We start from the raw sequence: 20,267 nt of genomic DNA, 5'->3' as shown, positions 1-20,267 counted from the left end.
TTGTTACGGTGGCCTGCGTTGTGCCCGTCCGTTGTTCCCCTCCTTTGGGCTTAATAGCGATATCCACCCCGTTTATATCTCAAGCTTTTCCCTCTAACAGGATTACTCGTTTCTTTTTTCTACTTCCATCATTTTGTGTCGTCGTCGTTATAATCCGTGTTTTTCTACGATTTCCAGCTCAACGCTGTGTATCTGTATCGTTACCTCCTTTGCTTTTGCCTCTTTGTTTTCATTCTTTTCCCTTAGTACTTAGTTCCGGCGCGCGCCCGCTCCGCGTAGAGACCTAGGCGCGTCTGGTGCTTTATGCATTGGTTTATCGGGCCGTTTGGTGGTGCGGAGGGGTAGCTGTTGTCGGCAGGAAACTCAGTTATCTTTCTGTTTTTGTTTTCACAGCATTATTTACTGCGTGTGTATTACTACCTATATCCGTCGCCTAGCTGGGAGGCTTGGCGCTAATAGAATGTATAGGGTGGTGAAGTCTACTTTGAAGTGAACTGGTCCATACACGATATACTGTACCATTTCGATCGTAAGTTCGCGGTGGGCGTGAGAACTACGAAAATCAAATTCTACCAGTCCACCTTGATAAGTTCGAGGGGCCGGCGGACTGGTGGACATTGTTTGCAGCCAAGGGTCGCTCCATGAGGCCTGAACGAGAGGACCTTGGTCGCAGAAATCAATGCAGGGTTCTGGCCAAGCGTTATGACAAATACATAGGCCACTAACTGTTGTTTGTAGTGCAGCACATGTTTTTCATACATATACACGAGTTCTCGAGCTCGTACTATATCACGAGTACTAGTGCCCATCCAATTTAAGCTCAGTTCGGACCCCGAGTGGACAGGGGACGAACTTACGGTCGAAATGGTACAGTAGTATTGTTGGCTCTTGGATATCCTGGTAGACTGAGGATTCTTCCCACTTCGAACTCGGTGGCTTTATAAGTGTATTTTCGGGTATGAGAAGGATCGCGCTAGTGTGAGGTGTTCGCGCTTCGATAGCGCTTTAGTTACGTTTCTGTCATCTTTTATACATATTCGTATTTTAGGAGTAGCTAGGTCCTGTATTTCTATTGTATTGATTCTAATGTTCCGCGCCTTGGCTGAAGGCTTCTGACTGATCTAGTATAGTTGTCTTTCCGACCTCTGTGATTTCTACCGCTACAGGTTTAAAATATTTAAAATAAAATATAAAAGTTCTATTCTATTCTACGCGTCGAGACGCCGTCTTCCCGACGCTCTCGTGTTCTTTCTCTCTCGTCTCGGCGTCTTACGCAACGCCGCTGACGCGCTCGTCATCCCAGCACGTATGGGCGCCGCGCTCTCCGCGCCACGGGCCGTTCAAAGTTCAACAACGTCAACGCGCGTTGTCACCAGCTAAGCTATCGCACCGGCGGCTTATCGCATATAAGAAGCTTGACCCGCATAGTTAAGTACTTATCAGCTCAGCATGGTCTGGCACACTTCTTCTTTTCTGCCGACATACCCCTCCATCATGTCCAACAGCCTGAAGCCCACTGTCCTCATTGTGCATGGCTCGTGGCACGCTCCGGCGCACTACGAGCCTCTCGGTAGGCGTCTCGAAGAAAGGGGGTACAATGTCTTTTGCCCTCCGCTGCCGAGCTGGCATGCGGATCCGCGCGCGACGACACTTCGCGCGGACGCAGACGCCATAGAGCAGGCGTTGAAGAAGCTCGTTGAAGATGAACAGAGACACGTCGTCGTTGTTGCGCACTCGTATGGCGGTATCGTCGCTTCTGAGGCGGTCAAGGCTTCCTACGGGCGCAAAGAGCGCGCCGTGGAAGGTAAAGAGGGCGGGGTGCTGCATATCGTCTATATGTGTGCGATTGTGGTGGAGGAGGGTAAATCCTTGGTCGACCAATGGGGGCCGCTTCCGAAGGCACTGGTGGCGGGTTTGGATGTGAGTGCGTTTGTTGACCGAATATATTTTTCCTTTCTTTGCTTGGGCCATAGGATGTTGACTCTGCTATTATCAACGAAGCTAACGATCTGCTGTTTGCATGTACTATGTCCAGCCAGAAACCTTGATCTGCTCGAGAACCGATGGTGCGACGGCATTTTTCAACGACGTGGCTAAAGACGAGCTCGAACGGGGCCAATATGTCCAGAAGCTGGTTCGTGGCTCTGTCAAACCGGACATCTTTCCAACCACGTACGCGGCGTACAAACATTACCCCGTAACGTATATTCTTTGCACCGAGGACAACGTGTGGCCATATAAGGCCTGCCAGGAGGTTGCGGTACGAGACATTCTCGTCAAAAACGGGGCCGTTGTGGCGGAGAAGATCCTCAGGAGTGGTCATTCGCCGTTTATCACATTGCCGGGGGAGGTTGCCGAGTTTGTGGATGAGATTGTGGAAGCGACTTCATTGGATAGATAGCTCGTCGAAGTCTCTCCTTCCTTTGGGGAGTGATGTGAATGGCTAATGCCGAAATAAATCGTGTTTATCATACCGCCAGTGTGTCTATTGATTGAAATATTGATCAACAGGAAATTCCTTGTATTATATATCCCATTCGAATTGATACCAAGATAGCTACACAGTGCCATAGATATATGACAAATGTACACGACAGACAAAACGGCAAGCACTTCGCGGGATTGTAAATTTGTACCTACAAATTACTAGGTACAGTTATCTTTCTGTTTTGTTTTGCTTTCTTCTCGGGATTATTTACTGCGTGCATGTACTACTACCTATATCCGTCGCCTGGCTGGCAGGTCTGGCGTTAATAGAATGTATAGGGTGATGAGATCTATTTTGAAGTGAATTTCGTCCCATGCGGTGAAGTATCGTCGTCTCTTGGATATCAGCTGTGAATTGGTGATTATTATGACTAGTACTGCTTCGAACTCGGTGGCTTTATAAATATATGGGCGCTCGCGCTCTCCGCGCCACCTCTTTACGGATGTCAACAGTACGTCAACGCGCGCTGTCACCGGGTGGTGCTCCAACTCGGGCGCCCACCGGAAGCTGATTGATCCACAGAAGAAGCTTGGCCCACATAGTTTATCAGCATGAGCATCTCGGCGTGGTCTGGCACGCTTCTTCTTTTCTGCTGACACACGGGCCCCTCCATCATGTCCAACAACCCGAAACCCACTGTCCTCATTGTACACGGCTCATGGCACGCTCCGGCGCATTACGAGCCTCTCGGTAGACGTCTCGAGGAAAGGGGGTACGACGTCTTCTGCCCCCCGCTGCCGAGCTGGCATGCGGATCCGCGCGGGACCACGCTCCAGGCGGACGCGGACGTCATACAGCGGGAGCTGGAGCGGCTTGTCGGAGAGGAGCAGAGGCGTGTCGTTGTTGTCGCGCACTCGTGGGGCGGGGTCGTTGCTTCTGAGGCGGTCAAAGCTTCGTACGGGCGCAAAGCGCGCGCTGCGGAAGGTAAAGAGGGTGGGGTGCTGCATATGGTTTATCTGTGCGCGATTGTGGTTGAGGAGGGCAGGTCCGTGGTCGAACAGTGGGGGCCGTTGCCGGAGGCGTTGACGGCTGGTTTGGATGTGAGTACGTTTGTAAACAGGGTTTATTTTTCTTTTCCAGCATCGGACGCTCCGCTTCTACCGACCGAAGCTAACGGTGTGATGTTGTTTTGTATGCAGCCAGAAACCTTGATCTGCTCAAGACCCGACGGGGCGACTGCCTTCTTCAATGACGTGCCCGAAGACGAGCGCGAGTGGGGCCAGTACGTTCAGAAGCTGGCTCGCGGCTCCGTCAAACCAGCCACCGATCCGACTACGTACGCTGCGTACAGGCATTACCCCGTGACGTACGTGCTCTGCACGGATGACAATGCTTGGCCGTACGAGCATTGCCAGAAAACTGGTGTGCGAGATGTCCTCGTCAAAAGTGGAGTCGTCGTGGTGGAGAAGACACTCAAGAGCGGTCATACACCGTTCATTACTTTTCCGGGGGAGATTGTCAAGTTTGTGGATGAGATTGCGGAAGCGGCTTCATAGGATAGGTAGTTCGTTTGAGTTATCCTCCCCTTGAGCAATAACGTGAATGGTTAATGGTAAAATAAATAGTCCACACCGCCAGTATGTCTATTCGAATCGATGCCAGGGTAGCCACACAGCGCCATAGAGTTATGAGACATGCGACAGATATAAAGGCAAAAACTTTGCCGGATTGTTCAATGATATCTAGAAAATACCAGGGACCAGCCTCCACTTCACCCTCTGAGCATATCGATCCCACTCCTCTCGAAAATGCTCGCGCAAGAACCGATCCTCAATCACAGGTCGCACGAGACTGGACACTGTCCCGTATCCCGCCATTACAGTCCACAATCCCAGCAACACACGACCTGTTGTGGTATCGAGCCAGCCTGACGTGCGGAGCCACGAGCCAGGGCTGAAGTACGCGGCCATAATGCCTCCCATCGCTATCAGCCAGCCGGCGTAGCTCGGGTGACGCACGACAGAGTACGGGCCCAAGGTAATGAGCGAGTGGTCCTTGCGCACGCTGAGCTCGAAGGTGAAGTGTCGTCCGAGCACGCGGAAGCAGAGCAGACGAAGCTGACTGCCTGCGATTGCGAGGAGTGCTCCAGTGGTGAACACTGCGTCTGGCTGGAGCGAAGGGAGGGTTGAGCCGCGCACGAGGGCTGAGACTGTGCCTCCGGGGAAGAGAGAAGGGTACCGCGCGGCGAGAATGGTGGCAGTTTCGGCTGATGCTATAAGGATGAGCATCGACTAAAGGAAACGTGTTGTGAATGCATATTAGAGCGAAGCTGAGTTGAGAAAGCTTACCTTTCCTAGAGCAGGTGCAATGTTGATTCCGATCTTCTCCAACAGACCCACTTTGACTCGTTCCCCATCATTTGGTACACTGGGAGGTGTGAGGCAAGCGCTAACTGAAAGGGAAGAGGAGATGAGAAGAACACTCTTGATCAAAGCCATTGCTGGTGTAGGTAACTTGTAAATCAGAGGAACGCGTTCTTATACCTTTGAAGTTGGGGAGATATCATCGCAGTTGCTAGAGAGAAACGATCTCAGACTATAAGCAGCACCAGAGAAGGTCATGCATATTATGAGGAGCCTTCAAGGGGTCAGCAAAGTAGAACCACAAGGCGTGCAGATGTGAGCTGTTCCTTTGTCATTGTGGTGTCGAGGTAATGACCATTATGCCTGGGCATCATGATAACCAACCCCAGATGAGCTCAGCATCATATGGAAAGGAGAACTAACGAGATGCCGACCTGCGTCGCAAGACGGGATAGCAAGCAAAGTCTAGGTTTTCTGAGGAGACGATGGACTGCTCACTTACCATAAAGAGCGTTTTTAGCAAGTAGCGAGCGCAGTAGCGAACACAAGGCAGTGCACCTCAGAAAAACGTCAGAGATGGAACATATGTTGATGTCGACTTCGTCAGGGTTCATGACCATCCACACCACGTCGTTGATAGTAAAGAACAGCATTCAGGCGAGCTGGGGGCCGAGATGGTCCAGCGCAGGTCGTGGTTGAGGTCAAAGGGAGAGCCGGTGGCTGTAAGGCCGTTACCCCGACGCGCGACGCGTTCACTGGCATCTTGTCCTCCACTTCCCCTTCCACCACCTACCCCCAGTCTCATATTCTTTAGACTACCCAGTAATGGCACCCTCACGAGGTCCCCAGCCCCTTGCACGAACACTTCATAAAACACTCTCCAATCACCGCGGGGCTGTCCACGTCGTCCGTTACGCGAAGGGCACCGCCAAGTATGTGCTGAGCGGAGGGCAAGATCGTACAATACGCCTGTGGAATCCAGACACTGGCGCGGAGGTCAAGACCTTTTCCGCCCATGGTTATGAAGTGCTCTCAATCTCGGTGTAGGTCCTTGCCCTCTTCTATGGGCTAGTGTGCACGAGCTCAAGATTAACGGATTTGTAGGAGCCACGACAATGCCAAGTTTGCGTCTGCTGGAGGAGACAGAACCGTCTTTCTGTGGGATGTGGCCTCGGGAACTACAACGCGGAGGATGTCGGGACATATGGGCAAGGTGCATACGGTAGAGTTTAACGCGGACGCGAGTATTTTGGCATCAGGTGAGCGCCTCGTGATATTCTTTATGTTGGTGGTGGTATGAATGTATGCGTGTTCAGGGTCCTTCGATGCAACAGTCAAGCTTTGGGATCTTCGGTCAGCAACTCCTTGCCTTCTATCTAAGACTCTTTAACCAAGAGATACCCTTCAGCTCTCCCCCTCGGACCCCGATCCAGACGCTGAACGAAGCTCGCGACGCGGTTCAAGCCCTGCATGTTGATTCTACCTATCTCGTCTCGGGCTCCGTCGATGGTTATGCCCGTACCTACGACCTACGTATGGGCGAGCTGCGCGAGGACTATGTTGGTCGTGAGTGATCTCCCTAATATAATCTCGAGTGTATTGAAGCAAGAATCGTCTCAGCGCCCGTCACCTCGGTCATCCCCTCCGCAGACTCCACAACCCTTCTCGTTACGACGCTTGACTCTAACATTCGATTGTTTGACAACGCTACGGGCAAGCTGCTGAACTCATTCACTGGTCACAAGCACGCAGAGTACCGTTCTCGTGCCTGTTTTGGGCACGGTGAAGCGACCGTCGTCGCAGGTGATGAGGATGGCCGGATATGGGCTTGGGACCTTGTTGATGTGAGTTTCGCACTAACGCCCTCATTTGTCCTCACCTCATCGGTGACCAATGTGCTTGATAGGCGAACGTCCTTCAGCCGAATCCTCCTCCAAGGGTGCATGATAAGGTCATAACGTGGACAGAACACCATCCTACGGACGCCGGAGAGATGATTACTGCTAGTGCAGATGGGAATGTGAAGGTCTGGAGACATCCGTCATAATTGAAACTCTGCTGCGACAGGAAAGTGAGTCACCAGCCGACAGTCGACTGAACGTGATGAGATGACAGTATATTGTAGAAGCCATCTAACAAGTATAATACGCACCGTCCAATCCAATATATGTAGCCCGTCCTTGACAAACGACGCGTTTGTAGAGCGCTTTCTTTCATAGTCCGTACGGACCGATCCCGGAAAACACGGACCGACAGTCCGCCAGAAGGTCCCCACTCCCAAACTACCTTCCGTCCAATCGCAGTATCTTATCGCCGAAGAATAGAAACCCGTTGCTCATATGACACGCTGAGCCCACCTTGGTTGGTGCGAAAACGCATTTGCCAGCGCGTTCGGCCGTCATTTACCGGACATGTGAGTATAAGATGTCACTGCGCTCTCATGCACCGGAAACAGACTCATCGATGGCTCCCAACACGAAACCCATTGTTTCTGTCAATCAGCTCTTCCGAGAGAGGTTGCGCCAGTACCCCGACCTGGAGATTTTAGGCATTCCGGATAAATCGTTTAAGGTTCGTCGCCCTTTGTCGTACAGCTTTGGGTGGTGTGTGAGCTGTGTGGGTTTGTTAGTACACGAAATATACGTTGGCACAGCTCGACGCATATGCCTCCCTGTTCGCCCATCATCTCGCAGACACTAGGCTTCTGGTTCCTCGCGCCAAGGGCGATAGCACTACACAACTCACCGTAGGCATACTCGGCGTGAGCAACTTGGACTATGTTGTCACGGAATTCGCGCTGTTCCGCATGGGATACTGTACGTTTTTGCACAAGCTCACATGCGATTACACCTAAGCTCCTTGAAGGCGTCTTGTTCATCTCTCCAAACAACTCGCCACCTGCCATTGCGCACCTCATCAAGACGACGAAGTCTTGCGCTGTAATCGCGCAGGATGGTTATGCCCCCGCGGTTGAAGCCGCGCTCACCCACCTCGATGATCCATCCTCGGTCAAGATCATAAGCCAACCAGTGTCTGACGTTTACGGGCCCGGCGCGCAAAAGGCACACCCGGAGAAGATAAAGTGGGACCCCATTCTGGACCCCGAGGAGGAGATAAGGATGCCGGTGACGATCATACACTCCAGTGGCTCGACCGGGTACCCGAAGCCCATCTTCGCGACTAATCTCGCCTCCGTTTCTAACTCAGCGAAGAACTTCAATATGACGAGTCTGTCTACCCTTCCGCTGTACCACGTAAGCTCCGACGTCGTCCCTCCATCGTCCCACGCGCGCGAGCATGTCTGAACTGGGTTTGATAGGGCCACGGACACTGCAATCTCCACCGAGCCATCTACTCCGCGAAGCCGGTCTATCTCTTCCCCACGGGATCCATACCCCTCACTTCAGCTAACATCATTAAGCTGCTCGCGCAGGCATCGGACGTGGAGGCGCTATACGGGGTTCCGTATGCGCTGAAGCTCATGGCGGAGACGAAGGAAGGTATGGAAGTGATGAAGAGCCTCAAGCTTGTCACGTTTGGCGGAAGTGCGTGTTCGGACGAGCTGGGCGACCTGCTTGTGAAACAGGGAGTGAGGCTCGTTGGGCATTATGGGCTTAGTGCGTTTTTTTTCTGCGTGGCAACGTATCGTTTGGCTAACGCTTCAACCTCGAACCGAAAGCTGAGATGGGCCAGCTTATGACGTCTCAGCGCGATTTCGAGACTGACAAGGGCTGGAACTGGGTACGCGCCCGTGGGCCGTTCGCGAAGGGGAACGTCGCGGACTACCTTAAGTTCGTCCCTGTCGGGCATGACACGTACGAGCTTTACGTGCTGGACGGGTGGCACGCCAAAGTGAGTGAAGCTTCTTCTGCAGCTTTCTATATATCTCACATTTTCGAAGGTTATGACGAATCAGCCAGATGGCTCGTACGCCTCGCGCGACCTCTTCATCAAGCACCCTACCATCCCTGATGCTTACAAGTTCATCGGGCGCATAGATGACACTCTTGTAATGGTATGGTCATTGCTACACTGTCCAACCTTTGCGTTTCCTTATTGGGGCCTACCTCGTCTTAGGTCAATGGGGAGAAGACCAACCCCGTCCCCATGGAACTCACCCTTCGCTCTTCTCCCTACATCGCCGAAGCTATCATCTTTGGTTCAGGACGTACACAAACTGGAGCCCTGCTCGTGCCCACCGAGGCTGGCGCCTCCCTTTCTCCAACAGAATACTTAGAGGCCATTACGCCCATCCTGGCCCGCGTAAACGCCGAAGCGCCGAGTCACTCGCAGCTCGCGGCGGAGGCTCTTGTTGTCCTACCCTTCGGCACGGCGATTCCTAAGGCAGACAAGGGTAGCATCCTGCGTCCGAAGGTATATTTGGAGTTCGCGAATGTGATCGAGGAGACGTATGCGCGCCTTGAAGGAGAGAGCGACAAGGGCGGGAGGAAGATGGGGAGTGTGAATGAGGCGAAGCAGGTTATCAGGGAGCTGATGGGCAAGACGATCGAGAAACCGATTGATAAGCTCACGGATGATACGGATCTGTTTGAGTTTGGGTTGGACTCTTTGCAGTCTTCCAGAGTGCGAAATGCGATCCAGAGGGTAGGTGAACCTCGCATCAGCCGTATGACAGAGGGTTGACAGTCTGTTTCGATATAGGAAATTGACCTCGGAGGACAAAGGCTTTCTACCAATGCCGTGTTCGAGCATCCCTCCATCACGAAGTACGTATATCGCCTATTCTACTTGTATCATGCTCTCAGTCTCATATTTAGGTTGGCAAAGCTTGTGGTCACCCTTTCCGAAGGCAAGAGTGCCGAGCAGATCAGCACTCAACAAATCATGCTTGAGCTCGTCGAAAAGTACAGGCACTTCAATGTGCCCACTCAGGTTGAGGACGGAGCGTCCAATGGGACGACCAATGGCACCTCGTCGCGGGTCGTGAGTACCATCCAATTTTAATCGTGTTCCACTGTAAATTCACTATTAAACAGGTTGTGCTTACCGGCGCTACTGGCTCATTAGGCGCCTACTTGCTCGATGAGCTGTTGGCAGACTCAACAGTTGCGACTGTATACTGCTTGTGTCGCGCAAAGGACGATGCAGATGCCAGGCGGCGGGTCATCGATTCGTTGAAGACGAGGAAGTTGTCTCGTCATATCGACACCGCGGGCGAACGGATCGTTGCGTTCTCGTCCGACTTTGCTAGCGACAGACTTGGGTTGTCTCGGGAGGCATACGAGGAGATATTGAGACGAGTGACTTTGGTCCTTCACGTGAGCTCACATCTTTTTCTATTAAACTGATCTAAGCAAAGTGATGTCCAGAACGCTTGGGCAGTCAACTTCAATCTTGGAATATCCAGGTACGGGTTAAGTGGACGCCAGACATATTCCTGATATTCACCCGATCTAAGTTTCGAGAACAACATCCGAGGAGCAGTAAACTTGATGCAGCTTGCGCTCTCCTCATCACGGCCAATCCCTGCGGACTTCTACTTTGCGTCGTCCGTCAGCGCCGTCGCATCCTGGCCCGGCCCCAGTGCGGTCCCCGAGGCCATCATGATGGACCCATCTGTTGCGCAGGGTATGGGATAGTGCGTATCTTTTCGCCAACCCCCAGACAGAAGGCTGGCTGCTTACCTTTACCCAGCGCTCAATCGAAGTGGGTGACAGAGAAGCTTTGCGAAATCGCTTCTGAGACGACGCCACTCGATGCCCGAGTCCTACGTAAGTAATGCTGTCTTGGATCGTGTATGGGCTTACTGATTCGCCTCGTTCAGGTATTGGTCAGATGGTCGGTGATACCAACAACGGTGTCTGGAATGAGACCGAGGCGATCTCTCTCATTATCAAGGTACACCCTTGCACACTATATACTTTCTTTCTGGACTTAAGCCATCTTCAGTGCGCCGACACAATAGGTCTCCTACCTGACCTCGACGAATCAGTCTCCTGGCTCCCCGTGGACTACGCTGCGAAGTCGATCCTCGACATCATCAGTTGGTCACACAAAACCTCGGATGACCTCGTCTACCACGTCCTCCATTATCAGCTCGTCAAGTGGTCATCCATCCTCACGTCGCTACATCACTCTGGCCTCAAGTTCAAGATCGTGCCGCGGCATGAATGGCTCGCCGCGCTGCGCGCGAGCCCCGATGACGAGGTGGCGAACCCGAGTCGCAAGCTGCTGGTGTTCTACGAGAATAAGTATGGGAAGGCGGAGGTGGCCACGCGGTACCCGCTCACGACGGACAAGACGCGGGAGGCGAGCAAGAGTTTGAGGGAGGCGCCGGTTGCTGATGATGTGCTTGTAGCGAAGTGGGTGCAGGCTTGGAGGGATGGTGGGTTTTTGCGATAGGCGAGAGGTGATCAAATATAAGTGTGTAGTGGAAAGGCGTTTCTTGTACAGCGTTAGATACTGCCTGTATTATCGTATATTGGTTCGAAGAAGAGTTCACTGACAATTCAGGGCGCCAGGCGGCTGGCAATTGCAGTGGTTTGTGGCAATGTTCAACGACCGCTTCCGAGTCCGACTCGCTCGCAAATAAAATGCGTTAGGAGGTTGATGTCGTTCTCTACTTTCGACATGCATTGTTGCCTGAACATTCCTGAAATCACATACATCGTGTGCGATGACCTGCCCAAAGGTTCTCTGATGGCCCTCGCGCAAACATGCAAAACCCTATCGGGACCCGCTCTCGATGCACTATATGCCAATATGAGCTCCCTTCATGATCTACTATCTTGTCTTCCGAGAGACTTGACGACGAGAACGACATCCACTCGTGGAGATGTCCTGGTAAGCTCTGATTGATTCTCGTCCATTTTATACATCGCTGATAAACACACCCCAAGACATTCTCGCGCACAATTAGCTCGAGTGACTGGACCATATTAGAACGTTATTCTCGTCGTGTTCGAACCCTCATCCACAACAGTGCTGTGCACATTCTTGAAGACTCTGTTCAACTTGCACTAACGCAATCCCCCGCGAAACCTCTTCTTCCTGCTCTGCAACGTCTTGACTGGACTTTTGGCCACATTTCCGGAGAATATGTTCTTTTTACATTGCTCAGCCCTTCTCTGATTGAACTCAGTATAACCGGCGTCTTCCACACTGGTTCCTCCTTGGTGACGTCGCTTCCATCACTGGCGCCTTCTATTCAGAGACTTATCTTCAATCTATCACAAACATCGGCTCGTCAAAGGAAGGAATTGAATCCCGTACACGCTGCAATTAACGAGGTACGTCCCCATTTCCCGCGACTCAAGAGCTTCACATGGTGCAGTCGAGTTGGGGTTGTAACTGTAGCACTACCTTCGACTACGGTAGACGTCTTAACACTCATTCCGTCCCTGGAAGAACTGAGACTTGTGCCAGCGCCTCTCTTGGGTGACGGTGCTAACGGGCGACTCGGAGGAGTTGACGTCAATTCCTCCACGTCAAAGTTCCCTCAATTGCGTTCTCTGATGATATCTGGGACCACAGCCACGTGTTCTTCCTTTCTACGGCATATTTGCAGCTTCCCTAACGTCACCTCGCTCGCCATCATGTTTGAGGACGTCCAACCGCCCATTGATCTCATTGAAACCCCCACCTCCTATTTCTCGACAACGATGCTTTCTGAACTACACCTGGACATCGGCCGGATGAGGGGACACGCAGAGCCGGCGCCGTTCCTCGGAGAAGTACTGCTGCCCTTCACCCACTTTCAGCATCTCCAGAAATTATGCGTTCGTCAACGTAGTATGCATCATCTGCGCAATGCGGATATTGCGACCCTCATGCCCGCGTGGCCCCACCTCCGCGTTCTCTCGATTTGGTCTCTGGGGTGGGAAGTCAGTATCAGGGACAGAGACACCCTGGGTTTTGTGGGTTTAGAGATGCTTAATCAACTCTGCCCTTTGCTGGAAGAGATTGTGATTAACCTCGACACGGACTCAGCAGCGCTTCCCGCGCACTTGCTTGACCCGCTGCGAGCTGTCGCTTCCAATTTGTGCATGGCCCGGTTTGTGTGGCAGAATCGGTCATTCATGCGATCCTTCGAAATCGATTTAATGGCCCTGAAAGCATTGAAGAGACTATATCCTCGGCTCACTGACATTGATTATGAATTCTGAGATGAATTGAGGAAAGGTTGATCAGTATTGAGGAGCCAACGTCAATAAACAGTACGGTTTATCATGGTCTCCTAGCCTGTCTTGGATGCCTTTATAGTCACTCTAGCTCATTACAACAATGATGTTTGCTGTATTGGCTTGTTGTTAGCTAAGTTGTAATGCAGACATTCGGTGTCACTGCCAGTGGCCCGCATTGTCGCGACAGATGCCTAGGCGAGAAAAAAGTAACTGGAAATACATCGCGTCGAGATCTAGTCTCGATCGTATAGTTACTTTCATATGCCTTAGAGTGATATTATCTCGGTACAAGTGTGCCAGCGAACAAAGCAAAAAATGAAGCCGCATGGGCGCACTCGCGAGTCGCGAGTTCGACAGCAAACATAAAGATGGAGAGGTACTGTGCCGAAGGCTCTTCTGTAGAGCTGTTCTTCAAGAAAAAAAAAAGGCTTAGCCCATATGCTTCTTGACCGTGGATGAGGGAACGGTGTGGTGACGGCTGCGGGTGAACTACAGTACTCGGGGATCGGTCCGGAGGTCTCGGGATCGGCATCCGGATCTTTTCCTTGAACACCCACGCCAGTAACACGAGTCTTGTAAGCTTGAACTTGTACGACCTCAGATCCTCCAGGGATACAAAGAAACCACCAAACAGTGTCAAGGCTCATGCTCAGAATCATCTCTACATCTCGGCGGTGACGAAGATCATCAGTTTACCCACAAAACGCCCGCCAACATGACCACCCCATCGGCTTCGTCGAGCGCGATGCCAAACAAGGTCCACACGTCTCCAGCCAAGGTAGGTGTTTACATCAAGCTCCCGTTCAATTTCCGTACGGTATTCCCCCAAGCCCTCCGATATCAGCATCGATACTGCTCGTGATGACTCCAGAGTCAGCGCTGCTGATAAACTTTCCCCATCCATCTCCACGAAGCATCCCTTTCCATGACAACTGCGAACCCCAGAGCTGCACAACCGTTGTTCTGACCTCCACCTGACCATGCTGACGCACCTCAACAGTCGACAGTGGGCCGCACATATGATGCAAAGCTCGTCTCACGCGAAATGCACCGACTCGGCACACTTGTCACACCCGCATCCTCCACACTCACCCTGCCAACTGCCGCACCCTCACTCTCCATATCGCATTCAATGTCGGGTGTCTCAGCGGGTGCCTCGCCCGGCGCAAGCTCGATGAATACCAACGGCGGCTCCTCGGGGGTTGGTGTGTCTGGCCTCAGCCCAGGTATGGTCGTCGCCGCCGCGGAGAAGGACAATGCATGGGGGACACTGCACGTGCATGTACTACCGCTCTTCAACGACCTCCCATTGCGCGTACCCATGTGAGTGCTAATCGTGACAGCCGAGCATGCTCATCTAAGGCACAACGCAGAGAAGACCTTAATGCCCTCGTTAGCCGGCACATCCAAACAGTCATCTCCGCCTCACCGCCCAAGGCGCTCTCTGTCCTCGAGTCAGATACTCGGGAGCTCATAGGCGCTGGGATGGTCACGCTCAATGCCAAGCTAGTCAACCTCGATGACCAACTTATCACCCTGCGAGTTGTAGAGATGTGGGAGTTCTTCTGGGACCAGATCTTACCATACATCGAGGCCGTATGTATTCCGCCATTGTTTTCAGTATTCCCGATTGTGCTTATGATGTCTGCTGCCAGGTTCTGTTACCGCTACAAAACGACAAACTACTATCTTCCCTTCGCCACAAGCAACCCGTCCGTGAACATGGGCTACCCACGCTCACTCACACGCAAACGTGCTCGTGGATCCACATTCGCGACATTGCCCTCCGTGCTTTGCGCGATCGAGTTATCCTTCCTCTTCAGAATCGGCTACGTCTTCGCCTCGAGGCTCCTTGGACTAAAGATACCTGGATCCGCCTTGGAGAGTCGGGCCAGCGGCGATACCAGCAAATGTGAGTTCACTACCTTTTGATCTTCTGTCATAAGTTCACCACAAGCGCCAGGTTGCTTGTCCTCTCCTCGCAGAAAAACCGTATCCCAGCCACCAGTCTCGCACTCCATGCTCCCCGACAAGAGCCTACGGCAGGCGAGGCTGCCATCTCGGAGCTTCTGGCCGCCTTCCGGCTGAATCGCCCGACGATGCTTCCACACGCGTTTAACTATGGCCATTCCGCTTCCAAATCGCTCAACACCCTCGGCTCTATGGGGAGCGCTGGCTCTCGCCGCGCCAACACGCCATCGTTCCTGTCGTCACGCGAGCCACGAGATAGACGCGGGCGCATCGCGGGCCGCGGTGTGCAAATGGCGGGTGTTATATTCGGCCCGGGCGGCTGGCCAGGGTACGAAGGCGTCAACAGCGTGGAGCAGGAAGACGCGCCAGACGCCGAGGAGTATTCGACAGGTGACGACTACGAGAGCGACGAGGACATGTTCAGAGGCAGTCATAGCCTCCGGCCATCGACCGAGCTCGAGCACGCACTGTCATCCCATGCACACTCGGAGGCGTTCAACCGCGCCGATGGACGTGCGTGGCGCACCGGTACGGATCTCCTTGACGAAGATGGGGACACCAATGGCACGAACGAGGGCGGCGAGACGCCCCGCCTGGGTGGGATGGAGAGTGCCGCGCCGCGGTTCGCGCTCGCGATGAATGCGTTGAGGCACCGCCCGTCGTTCGAGACGCGGCCATCGTACGAGAGCCGGCCGAGCCTCGAGTCGCGCTCGAGCGACGGCGGGGCGCGCAACAGCTTCGACAGCAGCTCGCTCTCTTCTGCGCGCCTCAGTCTCGACAGGGACAGGGAACGCGAGTACGCGTTCACGGACAGCGCGCCGAACTCGGCGAATTCGGCCAATTGGTCGGCGAGTAGGACTGCGCGGCCGAGTCTGGATGTACCACGGCGCAGTCTGGATACGGAGTGGGATCGGGATAGAGACAATGCGCCGCGCTCTGCGAACTCGTTCGGCTCTGGTACTGCCTCGGGATCCGGGCGGACGACCGCGCGCCCGAGCCTTGACGTGCCGCGCCGTAGCCTCGACGCTGCACTTGACCGACCCAACCTCACTATTAATAACAGTGGCAGCCGAAGCCCCCGCCGGAGTGCGGACATGCTGCGCAGACCCAGCCCGAGCCCGAGCCCCGGACCCGGACCTAGCCCCACCCGACCAAGCATCGACACCCGCCGCCCGTCGGCTACAGCTGCGAACACCGAGTCGATCTCACCCCGTCCCTCGCCGATCGACGAGCGCCGGCACGGCCGTCCGAGTCTGGACGTGCTGCAGCCTGGATTGCCGCCGCCGCCGCCGCCGAAGGACTCGAACTCGAGCGCGAGTCTGAGAGAGGAGCGGAGGCGGAGCCGTACGGAGGACGTGCGTAGGCCAAGCTTGGATGCGCGGCCGAATTTGGGGCATGAGAGGCACGAGAGGGGGCACGAGCGTGCGAGGACGGCGGATGGGCTTTTGAACGAGGAGGACGGGATGGATTGGGATAGTGCGCAGGTGGGTTCGTCTGGCTCTGTTTCTGGTTCGGCTTCCGTGTGAGTGTGGGCGGTGCTGATGGGTGTGGCGCGACAGGCTGTTGTGGAACGTATGGTGGGCATGAAGCCGCATGATGCGGGTGGCGGGGGGTCTTAAAATGAATGTGATTGGTTACGACGAGATGAGATGAGTTTGTGTTGTGACCTGCCTTTCTTCGAGGTGCTAGAGCTGCTGGGCTCTGGTGCTTTTTGTATATCCTGTGTTACTTGTCAAAGTGTATCATACCTGCATCTCAACTTATCACGACATATGTAAACCTCATTTACCCGTCAGCTATCGGTAAATCTTTGGTCCAACCGGATATGTCGGATGTGTTGGTACGGGTACGGCTGTCTGAGGTAGGTCTTTGCTGCTAATCCATACAAGCATGCTGGGCAGTATAATTTGGTGTACGAACCCTCTAAATGGTAGACCATAGACTAGTACGGGACAAGATAAACCGTGTGTCTCTCCGATAGGGCCTCTGTCAGACTTGCTGCGAGCCGAGGTCCCAATACACCCTCCAAGAAAATTCCAAGGACAACAAGCACCTGCTGCAAACACTCCTCAGTTCGATCACAAGCATAACTCTGTCAAACAAACCTCGAAGTCACCAAAATACCACAGCGACACAGTTTGGACTACGACCAGCACTAGCATGCTGCAATTCAAGTTATCAGCTCGATTCGGGTTCAATGGCAATATAAATTCTACATTAAAAAGTAGAAAACGCCATCGCGTAAGACGACAGTTACCAGTGACTTCCATCCTTGTAGCCTCGTGATGTGACGCAGTGTCGTCCGCAAAAAAGTTAGCCCGTGTAGCAACAATGTCAGTAAGAGGCACTCGAAGGCCAGGATAGGAGTGTTTATAAGCAGAACTTTGCCTAATTTATGGAGTTTTCTATCAGCCTTCACCGCTCTACCCAGACTTCAAGCTTCAAATTCAAATTTGAGCTTACTCGTTACGCTCGATCCCTGACCAAATACGCCGTAGAAGGCCAGGGAAATTTCGATCAAAAAGAGTGAGCTGAGAATCCACTTGATGTGCCTTTTCCTGCCATGTATAGCACAGACTCTAAGCAATATTACACCTCCATTGACCATCAACAAACTTTGAGTTAAACCATCAAAATCCTTTGTAGCCATATGACAAACCTTGGATAGCGGGCAGAAATGAGACTAGCCCCGCTCGTTGGAGTGTAAACATGGCATCTCTGATCTCTTGAGGGTGTGTCAGAAGATTGCCTTTGAGGAACGTAATTGGCACGTACTTTCGGTGCTACAGATAATTTGGAAATCAATATTAAGTGGGAGAGCAAACGGAAGCCAAGTATAATGACCTAGTAGCAAAATCCTTGAACAATACGTAAGTCAGATGGAGTCCATGTCGGGGAGAACTCGTGCTTGACTCACCTCCAATAATGCGCTATCTTATAAAGGAAGCGATCAGCTTCTCCACAGCACGATCACCTTCGCACGAGTAACTCACTCAAGTCCACAAGCACATCATACCTTCAAGTTGCAATCAAGCGACAGTAAGTGACTATTTGAAGTAACTCTATACACCTTTTAAGTTGCTCACTTTTTCACTCCAGACACAGCGACGGGGATCCTGATAAGAAAATTGAGTTTTGCGATGGTTGGAATCCTTGACATCTCACGTACATAAGGTATGCGAGCCCCATGTATCGACACTATAGGTTTTCATCAGGAATCTTTGTAACCTCCCAAGGAAACCTTGCTCACGAATAAGTATCCTACAGATGATATAGTCCAAGGTTTTTGCTGGTGATTAGCAGCATGTAAGGCGAATTTTGGACCCTTCGTGAATGTAGTATATGGATAGATTGAATTTAGTTACCCAGACGAGATCAACTTCTTCGGGAAGCGATCCTACTGTCAAAGTAACTGTAAGAATTTGATTACACGATCCAGTTCTTTAAGTTTAAGCGTACCATAATCATACAGTGCTGCAAATAGTAGTGCAACTGGATGGAGATAAATTAAGAATAGAAGAACATGCCGCTAGTCTCACGAAACAGCGGATCTTCAACTTCATCGACGACTTGCGATCCTCGAATAATAGTAAACGCGGGCTTGTCAAATATCTGAATAGCCATTCAAGAGACGGAGCGGGTGGGGGTTTAAGTAGTGATGCGGAGAACCAGCCCATATATACCTCTCTGGTGGATCAAAAGTTCGTGATGAAGTAATAATAACGAGATATTTGCGAGTCAGGTTTCAAGAACCTTGCTTGACCATAGCACTGTGCATTGATCATCACCTCTGTGATGTGTTGGCGATATACATATCATGGGAGAGATGGTAGAAGACAATGAGAATAGATTTGATGAACAATCTCAGGTTTTGTTTCAGTAAAGACCAGTGGTCAAAGCTGAAAACGTGACTCGCCACAGGGTCTGGTGCTAATAACAATGATCAAACCAGATTAGTAGCCATGTTCCCGTCCAGATCTGAGAAGCCCATCCTGCACACGAGGGTACGAGGGCGTCGGACGGGCCTTGGAATGGTGAAGATGGGATGGATTGGGATAATGCGGAGGTGGGTTCAGATGTTCATCACCATCTTTTCTGTTTTGGATTCCTGTGCTAAATATTGTGGCGTGATAGGCTGTTGTAGAATGCACGGTGGGAATAAGACCGCATGATGGGAGTGGCCAAAATGATTAGAAGGAACGTGATCAGTAACGGCATGCTAAGCTCATGTTTCGATCCACTTTTCTTCAGGGTGTCGTGTTGTTGAAAACCTACTATGTTCTGGTTCTTTCTGTGCATCCTATGTTGCGGGCTCGCAACAACATTCACACAGGTGCGTCTTTCTGGGACGAGGGGGTCCTGATTGAATGGCAGTAATTCGCATGAAGATATGAGTAGCTACAACAGGCCTGGTTAAATACATAAATGGATCTCGGTAACAATCTAGCAGGAAAATGAAACTACGACAAGCATGATGTGATCAATATCGGAACACTCAATCCAACATCATCAAGTGTCCGATAGATGTACAATTTTCTGTGTGTGTTAACAGAGCGTTTAGAACCATCATCGAGGAATCAGTACGGGATTAGATAAACAGTGTTTCTCCCCGACTGTACTTCGATCAGACTTGCAGCAAGGCGAGGTCCCAGAACACTGGCCACAAAAATCGTCAACACGATAGTAACTCTCTATAAAATAGTTCAGACGTGCTAGAGATGCATTTTAAATAGACAAACCGGTACAATAGCATCAAGCCCGGCATACCACCCCGACACAGTATTCACTATATCCATTAGTGCCACACTAAAACTGTTTGTTAGCCTTTTCTATTACCGAATAGTGCAGTGACAACAAAGCATACACGACAAAGTAGACACAGCCGTCACGGAAAATAACCATCAATAGTGATTTCCAGTTCCATTTCGTTATGTTTTGACGTGGGGTTATCCGTGCACAGCGTAACCCACGCCATAACAAAGCCAGCAGGAGGCACTCGAAGCTCAGTATAGGAAGATTGGAAAGCAAAGCAGTATCTGAAAATATGGACTCAGTCTTCCTTGCTCCATCAGTTCATTACTTTTGAGCTCACCGATAACTGTATATCTCGGTGGGTGACCAAGTACTCCATACAAAGCTAGGACCGTTTCCGTCAATAAGAGACAGCTTAAGATCCTTCGCATCCACTTGTTGTTGTCATGCAGTGCACACACTCTCAGTACGAAGATACCTGCAATTTACAGCGTTGAGTCTCGTATGAGTCCAATTTCTTCCTTTGATAAAGCATGGAGCACCTTGAATGATGGCCAGCAGTGTAATTGCTGCTGCTTGTTGAAATTTAAACATTACTGATGTCAGGGC

At 51.9% G+C, this 20,267-nt stretch overlaps 6 protein-coding genes across 6 annotated transcripts; 4 read left to right on the top strand and 2 right to left on the bottom strand.

Moving 5' to 3' along the window:
• Positions 1-1,494: 1,494 nt before the first annotated feature.
• On the top strand, positions 1,495-2,401 carry CONPUDRAFT_53092 (alpha beta-hydrolase; the record flags this gene model as incomplete). The annotated part of the gene is made up of 2 exons (XM_007768199.1): positions 1,495-1,905; positions 2,036-2,401. The coding sequence occupies 2 exons, from the start codon at positions 1,495-1,497 to the stop codon at positions 2,399-2,401; spliced, it is 777 nt and encodes a 258-aa protein (XP_007766389.1).
• Positions 2,402-3,674: 1,273 nt separating this feature from the next.
• Positions 3,675-5,066, bottom strand: CONPUDRAFT_164250 (uncharacterized protein). Its single transcript, XM_007768896.1, has 2 exons — positions 4,777-5,066; positions 3,675-4,719 (listed from the first exon to the last, which is right to left on the bottom strand). The coding sequence occupies exons 1-2, from the start codon at positions 4,924-4,926 to the stop codon at positions 4,171-4,173; spliced, it is 699 nt and encodes a 232-aa protein (XP_007767086.1). The 5' UTR covers positions 4,927-5,066; the 3' UTR covers positions 3,675-4,170.
• Positions 5,067-5,616: 550 nt separating this feature from the next.
• CONPUDRAFT_52199 (nuclear mRNA splicing protein) lies at positions 5,617-6,838 on the top strand (the record flags this gene model as incomplete). Its single annotated transcript, XM_007768138.1, has 6 exons — positions 5,617-5,834; positions 5,896-6,050; positions 6,108-6,144; positions 6,200-6,357; positions 6,412-6,635; positions 6,698-6,838. The coding sequence occupies 6 exons, from the start codon at positions 5,617-5,619 to the stop codon at positions 6,836-6,838; spliced, it is 933 nt and encodes a 310-aa protein (XP_007766328.1).
• Positions 6,839-7,254: 416 nt separating this feature from the next.
• On the top strand, positions 7,255-11,154 carry CONPUDRAFT_152303 (L-aminoadipate-semialdehyde dehydrogenase; the record flags this gene model as incomplete). Its single annotated transcript, XM_007768895.1, has 15 exons — positions 7,255-7,362; positions 7,421-7,607; positions 7,657-8,045; positions 8,111-8,408; positions 8,471-8,643; positions 8,693-8,806; positions 8,869-9,396; positions 9,454-9,518; positions 9,570-9,735; positions 9,789-10,070; positions 10,122-10,159; positions 10,211-10,390; positions 10,447-10,523; positions 10,577-10,650; positions 10,702-11,154. 15 exons carry the CDS (start codon positions 7,255-7,257, stop codon positions 11,152-11,154), a joined length of 3,132 nt encoding a protein of 1,043 aa, XP_007767085.1.
• Positions 11,155-13,556: 2,402 nt separating this feature from the next.
• CONPUDRAFT_121769 (HbrB-domain-containing protein) lies at positions 13,557-16,463 on the top strand. The gene is made up of 5 exons (XM_007768894.1): positions 13,557-13,713; positions 13,936-14,258; positions 14,309-14,531; positions 14,591-14,847; positions 14,899-16,463. The coding sequence occupies exons 1-5, from the start codon at positions 13,651-13,653 to the stop codon at positions 16,430-16,432; spliced, it is 2,400 nt and encodes a 799-aa protein (XP_007767084.1). The 5' UTR covers positions 13,557-13,650; the 3' UTR covers positions 16,433-16,463.
• Positions 16,464-16,799: 336 nt separating this feature from the next.
• CONPUDRAFT_143234 (uncharacterized protein) lies at positions 16,800-18,530 on the bottom strand (the record flags this gene model as incomplete). Its single annotated transcript, XM_007768893.1, has 12 exons — positions 16,800-16,962; positions 17,012-17,069; positions 17,123-17,294; positions 17,370-17,501; positions 17,566-17,689; positions 17,824-17,840; positions 17,900-17,922; positions 17,993-18,022; positions 18,076-18,104; positions 18,272-18,318; positions 18,366-18,398; positions 18,446-18,530. The coding sequence occupies 12 exons, from the start codon at positions 18,528-18,530 to the stop codon at positions 16,849-16,851; spliced, it is 864 nt and encodes a 287-aa protein (XP_007767083.1). The 3' UTR covers positions 16,800-16,848.
• Between the last annotated feature and the right edge of the window lie 1,737 nt (positions 18,531-20,267).

Source organism: Coniophora puteana, assembly GCF_000271625.1.
Source record: "Coniophora puteana RWD-64-598 SS2 unplaced genomic scaffold CONPUscaffold_4, whole genome shotgun sequence".
Taxonomy (NCBI): domain Eukaryota; kingdom Fungi; phylum Basidiomycota; class Agaricomycetes; order Boletales; family Coniophoraceae; genus Coniophora; species Coniophora puteana.
This window is presented reverse-complemented; position numbering and strand designations above follow the sequence as displayed.